Raw genomic sequence first — 7622 nt, 5'->3', positions numbered from 1 at the left:
GCATTAGCTCTTCAAATGTTTGTAGAATTCAGCACTGAAGCCATTAGTTCCTGAGCTTTTCTTTGATGAAAGACTTTTTATTACTGATTCAGTTTCCTCGCTCATGTATTACTGATTCAATTTCCTCACTCATCACTGGTCTGTTCAAATTTTCTATTTCTTCATAATTTAATGTTGGTGGGTTATATCTGTCCAGGAATTGATCCCTTTCTTCTGTGTTATGAAATTTGTTGTCATAATAGTCTCTTATGACCCTTTGTATTCCTGTACTATCAGTTGTAACATCTCCTTTTCATCTGTATTTTATTTATTTCAGCCTTCTCTCTCTTTTTTTCTTAGTCTAGATAAAGGCTTGTGGATTTTGTTTTTTAAACCAGCTCTTTATTTCATTGATCTTTATTTTATTAGTCTTTTTTTATTTCTTCTCTGAGCTTTATTATTTCCTTTTTAGTTTGCCAATTTTGCCAATTTTGAGTTTTGTTTGTTCCTGCTTATCTCTAGCCTAAGTCTTAAAGATTAAGAGCCTGTGAACAGAATATTGGCAGAAATATGGACAATAAAGGCCTTTCTGATGAGGTCTCAGATGGAAATGAGGAATATCTTATTAGAAACTGAAGGTAAGGTCATCCTTGTTATAAAGTGGCAATAAACTTGGCTGAATTATCCTCATGACAGAGGACGTTGTGGGAAAAATAATTAAAAAGCAATGAAGCAATGCACTGGCCAGGCATGGTGGCTCATGCTTATAATCCCAGCACTTTAGGAGGCTGAGGCAGAAGAATTGCTTGAGCCAGGAGTTCAAGACCAGCCTGAGCAATATAATGAGACTTTGTCTCTACCACAAACAATCAAATGATAGATAGATGATAGATAGACTACATATATATGGTATATATATACACATGAATATATAGACAAAAATATTTTATTAATATTTTGCTTCGATATTTCTGTTATATATATATACACACATATACACACACACACATATATATATATAAACACACATATATAAAAAACAACAAAATAAAATAAAAGTAATACATAATATATATATAGACATCTGGCCATAGAAATATCTAAGCAAAATATTAATAATCTGTATGGCTTCTATCAACTGCTTAGAGTAAATGCTAGAAGAAAGAATTTAAAGACAGAGTTTATCACTAAAAGGGAAGCATAGCATAAAGACTTAGAAAATTCTCAGCCTGGATTTTCTTCTCCATCTAAGACTCCCATAATGCATATGTTGTTTAGCTTGATGGTGTTTCACTATTTCTTTATGTTCTGTATACTTTTCTTCATTCCTTCTTGTTTCTTCTACTTAGATAATTTCAATTGTCCTATCTTCAAGTATTTTCAAGAAAAGAAGACTTTTCTCTTTGAACAAATCTGCTGTTGAGCAACCCTACTACGTTTTTCATTGTAGTTACTGTGCCTTTCCGATCCAGAATTTTCATTTATTCCCTTTTTGTAATTTTCTTTGTTAAAAATGCTCATTTTGTTCATATATTAGTTTTCTGATTCTTCTGGGTTGTTTTTTTTTTTTTTTGTCCATGTTTTCCCTTAGCTCTTTGACTATACTTCAAACAGTTGTTTTATGGACTTAGTCTAGTTAAGTCTGATGTCTAGGTTCTATTTGGGATGATTTCTGTCAATTATTTTGTTCTTTTGAATAAGCCATGTCTTACTGTTTCTTTGTATACTTTGTACTTTTTGTTGTTCATGACAATAGGGTATTTTATTATTATAATGTGGTAACTGAGAACATATTCTCATTCCTTCCGGTAATGCTTTTGAAAAGTTTAATTGTTGAAGGATATAAGGCATTTATTTAGACATTTTTCCAAACAAATTTAGTCAAGACTATCTGGTTGTGTGTGCTCAGTAAAGATGCTCTTCCTTTACCTTGCATTAACTAATGTTTTGGCAAAGGTTTCTTTAATTATTGGAGTATTTTGAAGATGGCATTTTCTTGATGTATGTTTGTTTGTTTGTTGTAAACCTTTGAATTTTTTTCCAAAGCTCTTACACAGTTGATTCAGATAGCTGAATTTCTAGGTTTTTTTCTTTTTCAATGTTTCTATGGGGGAAGGAGAGCTTGCAGTTTTCCAGCCTGATACTTTACTGATGTCACTCTCACTTAAAACTTTTTAAAACATCTATGATTTCAAAAATGATGCATACTAATTCATGAAAAGCCAGATGAGACACACAAAGAGAGAACTAAATTCAAGAAGATTTTTAAAAGACTAAACACAATACAGACACACACACGATTACTCAAACGTAACTCATTTCTAGAACTTCTCTGTACCCCCAAACTGTCCTCTTCACATCATTGAAATAGTCTGCTAATTTATACACATTGTGACTAGGGGGTTTCCTGGCTGTATCTTTTCAGTATCTGTGATATTATGATTTTATACACACACACACACACACACACACACACACACACACACAGGTTTTCATCCATAGTTCCTGGCTTATAACGCCCACAACCTTGTTATAGTTTTGTTATAATTAATGTTGGAGTGCTTTAGGCCTCAGAAACAGACCTGAAGAAACAGAATCCCTCTCTCTCTCTGACCTTTTCCTGTCCTTTTTCACCCATCCAAGGCAGGACTAATCTGATTATGGAGCAGAAGACCCTCATTCCAGAGGGGTTCCTGCCCAATATCCTAAAGGAAGAATGGTAAACACAGAGGCCAAGACTGAACAGACAGGCCTTGCTGGGTTTAAACCATGCACTTTTTCCAGTCACATTTCTGTGTGGTTGTCAATCATGCCTATGTAATGAAGCCTCCATAAAATCTCAAAAGGGCAGGGTTCAGAGAGCTTCTGGATAGCTGAGCATGTGGGGGCTCCTTGATGATTGTACACAAGGAGGGCATGGAAGCTCTGTGCCCCTTGCACCATACCTCACCCTATGCATCTCTTCTTCTGTATCCTATATAATACCCTTTATAATAACTGGGTAAGCGTAAGTGTTTTCCTGAGTTCCATTCCAACAAATTAACCAAACTCCAAAAAGGAGTCATGGGAACCCCAAATTGAAGCTTGTTGATCAGAAGTTCTGGAGGCCTACACATGTGACTGGTAGCTGAAGCTGGGGACTGGACGCCTAACCTGGGGAATCTGACACTATACCCAGGTAGATGGTGTCAGAATTGATTTGAAGGACACACAGCTGGTACCTGCTGCTTGGTGCATGTGAAAAAAACCAAAAACAAAAACACTTTTGGTCACAGAAGTCTTCTTTAGTGTTGATTGTTGTTGCAGTGTGAGAGCAGAGGACAAAAACTGTTTGACAGTTTGCTGAAAACAGTACCTGAATATAAAAAGCAGCCTAATTATCTTTCTAATATCACTTCCCTCATGTCATCCCCATTCTTACACATTTCAGTCAAAATTTCCCGTCATGTCAAATAATAAACGGATAACTAGCTATTACTCCTCCCCAAAGGGCTCAACTCTTTTTATCTGTTCCTATTTTACAATAATTCTTAATATACATATAGTGTATAAATTAGTACATTTTATAATTCTTACCATTACAATTTTATTCCTCTTTCTACTTTTATTACATTACTTTCTTCTAGAAATTATTTTTTTTATTGTGGCCAGTTTATTTCAGGCTGAGATCAACTCATTCTTGTATTTTTAAAGTATTTCCAACTGCACTGAATTTAAAACAAATCTTTCAATGTTGCATACATTTAAATATTAATGTATTCTTCTTTTCTAAATATTACCTTATATAAATCCTCCCAACTAAAAGGTATGATTCATAAGAGGAGAAAAATAAATGAGGTAAGCTGCTGTAGGTAACTTCCTTATACCAAATTGAGTCTGTTTTCATGCAATTCTGTGTTAAAACTATTTTTGAAAAGGAAAGGGAGATGGTTTCTGAGATAATTTCATGATGTGCTAATTCTGGATTGAGTCAGAAAGAAGCTAAAGTCAGGTCCTTTATAGAAAATTAACTCTTGAGGTGTACTTAGCTTATGATAAAATACACAGATTTTAAGGGTGCAGCTTGATGAGGTTTTATTTGAAATCACCATTGCAATCAAGATATTTGACTGGTACTTTACCTTTTTCCAGAAAGGTCCTTTTATGCCCCATTCCCCTGCTCACACATCTAGAAACTAATAATTACATTTCTATTTCCATAGATTAATATGAAGTATCCTACAACTTCATACAAATTAAAACATAAACTACTCCATTTGGTCTGGCTTGTCTCATAACTTCTTTGAAATTCAACCATGATCTTGCATGTTTCAGAAGTTTGTTCATGTTATAACAGAGGAGTATTTCAATGAATGAATATATCAGTTTGTTTATCCATTCACCTATCAAGGACTGGTTCTTGGCTTCCAGATGGTAGAATACATTTATGAATAATACTGCTATGAACATTCATAGAGACAAGACTATGTGGTAAGTTCCTAGGACTGAAATTGCTGGATCATAGCGTAGGTATCTGTTTAACTCGATAAGAAATTATAGTTACACAGCCTAATTTTTCTCATGACATTTTACTCTCCAGTTCATCCATTACCCTCAACTCCATTTGATTTCTATAACCTCTAAGTCTATCCTCAAAATTCTTTTAAGAAGTTTCTACTTTCCTTATCATTGTATACGCTTCCCTCTTTTAATTACATGTTGAGTCCTTCCCTCATTTAGGCTTGAGAAAAATGTCCTTAAGTGTCCTAAACTTGCATCAAACCCACTTACTCATCAAACCCCACTTATGACTTCCCTTAGAGGACAAGGGACATTTCAGCTCAGTTATACACTGCTGTTCGCAATTCCTGCCATTTTTTTCTCTTCCTTTGACCCCTGGCCTAGGTCTCCAGCTCACTGAAAACAGCCTCCCCTGATGAGCACACCATTGTTATGTAATAGCCTAACCCTTACCCCTCACCTATCAGGGGGTGCCAAGCCTGCAGACTCACTCTGCTTTCCTCATAACTGCTCTGAGGAGAAGGCTGAAGACTGAGGAATCCTCTTTCTGCCTCCCATTTGACTGCATTGTCTTTGGTCAAAGCCTCCCTTATTCATGGGACCTGCCTGGGTCCAGGACCCCTTGACAGGTGCTCTCTGGCTGCCTGTCCTCTGGGCACTCTTGTCCCAGGTCTATTGTTTTCATGACCCACCAGGATGGCGCTTCACTTCCTCAGAAATTGTGATCCCCAGGAAAGTGCCCCACAGGAGGAGTGGAGTTGAGATGCCAGACCAACTCTCTTACAGCATGCGTTTCCAGGGCCGAAGACACGTGATTCACATGAAGCTAAAGAAGAACATGATGCCCAGACATTTACCTGTTTTTACTGATAATGACCAAGGGGCCATGCAGGAGAACTACCCTTTCGTCCCACAAGACTGTTACTACGACTGCTACCTGGAAGGGGTTCCTGGGTCTGTGGCCACATTGGACACCTGCCGTGGAGGTCTGCGTGGCATGCTGCAGGTGGATGACTTGACTTATGAAATCAAACCCCTGGAGGCTTCTTCCAAATTTGAGCATGTAGTATCTCTGCTTGTGTCAGAAGAAAGACCAGGAGAGGTTAGTAGATGTAAGACTGAAGGGGAAGAGATAGATCAAGAATCTGAAAAGGTAAAACTGGCTGAAATTCCCAGAGCAGGCCACGTTTATTTGTGGAGGCATCACAGAAAAAACTTGAAACTTCACTACACGGTTACTAATGGATTATTCATGCAGAACCCTAATGTGTCACACATAATAGAGAATGTAGTGATTATTAACAGCATCATACATACCATTTTCAAACCAGTTTATTTAAATGTCTATGTGCGTCTTTTGTGCATATGGAATCAAAAGGATGCAGTAAAATTTTCTGGCAGGCAAGGCCACGTTGCCGTAGAACTGTTTGGTGTGTGGAAATATCACAATTTGTATCCAAAAATTTCACATGATACCTCAGTTGTTTTTACATCAACTCGACTTAAAAACAGTGAGTGTTATGCCAGCTTTGATGGAATATGCAACCCCAACTGGGGAGCAATGTTTGTGTATTTAATGAATTATCACCTATTTAGGGGGGCATGTGTTACAGCACATGCACTAGGTCATAACATGGGCTTGAGACATGATTCTGTTGGTTGTTATTGTTTTCGACGAACCAACTGTCTCATGGCTCCTGTTCCTGATCTTAATGATATGATGAGCAATTGTTCTTATGAGATAATTCAACACAAGTTTAATCAGTGGGATCCTTGTTTGAGTGCTCCAAATGTTCCATACACTAATTTTCCATACGTAGCTCCTCGTTGTGGAGACAAGATCAAAAATCAGAGGGAAGAATGTGACTGTGGCTCCCTTAAAGATTGTGCCAGTGATAGATGTTGTGAGACCTCTTGTACCCTTTCTCTTGGCAGTGTTTGCAATACAGGACTTTGCTGCCATGAGTGTAAATATGCTGCCCCTGGAGTGGTTTGCAGAGACTTGGGTGGTATATGTGATCTACCGGAATACTGTGATGGGAAAAAGGAAGAGTGTCCAAATGACGTCTACATCCAGGATGGAACCCCTTGTTCAGCAGTATCTGTTTGTATAAGAGGAAACTGCAGTGACCGTGATATGCAGTGTCAAGCCCTTTTTGGCTACCAAGTGAAAGACGGTTCCCCAGCGTGCTATCAAAAATTGAATAGGATTGGTAACCGATTTGGAAACTGTGGGGTTATTCTACGGCGAGGGGGAAGCAGACCTTTTCCATGTGAAGAAGATGATGTTTTTTGTGGAATGCTGCACTGTAGCGGTGTCAGCCACATTCCCGGTGGAGGTGAGCACACTACATTTCGTAATATATTAGTACACGACATAAAAGAAGAAAAATGCTTTGGCTATGAAGCACACCAGGGGACAGACTTGCCAGAAATGGGGCTGGTAGTGGATGGTGCAACCTGTGGCCCAGGGAGCTACTGTCTTAAACACAATTGTACTTTTTATCAAGACCTGCATTTTGAGTGTGATCTTAAAACATGCAATTACAAAGGAGTATGTAACAACAAAAAACATTGTCACTGTCTGCATGAGTGGCAACCACCAACATGTGAACTGAGAGGAAAAGGGGGTAGTATAGATAGTGGCCCTCCACCTGACAAACAATATCGTATTGCAAGCAGCATACTTGTAAATACAAACCGAGCACTAGTTTTAATATGTATTCGTTACATCCTTTTTCTGGTTTCGCTTCTCTTTGGTGGCTTTTTACAAGCAATACAATTTTAGGGAAGAGAAAGGGAAAGAGCCCACACAATGGAGTAAATTACATTGACACTTACTGGGAGATGTAATCAATAGTCACTCTGACAATTATATCATCTTTTAGCAATTCTGATGTCATCTTGAAATAAAATCACTTGGCAATTTAAAAAGGTCTGTGTGTTTAAATTTACTTAACATTTCATGTCTGATCATATTCTCAATACTTCTATAGATGATGGCAGAAACTCCTAGATTCACTAACAAGAGGACTTGTACTCATTTAAGATTTGGGGTCTAATGTTTTCTAGATACCCCTGTGGCAAATCCTGTTTGCACTAACATACATTTGCTTTGCTTTAACACTCTTAAGGTCTTTTTC

The 7622-nt window shown here is 37.6% G+C and overlaps 1 protein-coding gene across 1 annotated transcript; it reads left to right on the top strand.

Moving 5' to 3' along the window:
* The first annotated feature begins 296 nt into the window (after positions 1–296).
* Positions 297–7413, top strand: LOC100579369 (disintegrin and metalloproteinase domain-containing protein 20-like). Its single transcript, XM_003282403.1, has 2 exons — positions 297–617; positions 4699–7413. Exon 2 carries the CDS (start codon positions 5075–5077, stop codon positions 7265–7267), a length of 2193 nt encoding a protein of 730 aa, XP_003282451.1. The 5' UTR covers positions 297–617; positions 4699–5074; the 3' UTR covers positions 7268–7413.
* The last annotated feature ends 209 nt before the right edge of the window (positions 7414–7622 follow it).

This window comes from Nomascus leucogenys, chromosome 1a, assembly GCF_006542625.1.
Source record: "Nomascus leucogenys isolate Asia chromosome 1a, Asia_NLE_v1, whole genome shotgun sequence".
Taxonomy (NCBI): domain Eukaryota; kingdom Metazoa; phylum Chordata; class Mammalia; order Primates; family Hylobatidae; genus Nomascus; species Nomascus leucogenys.
This window is presented reverse-complemented; position numbering and strand designations above follow the sequence as displayed.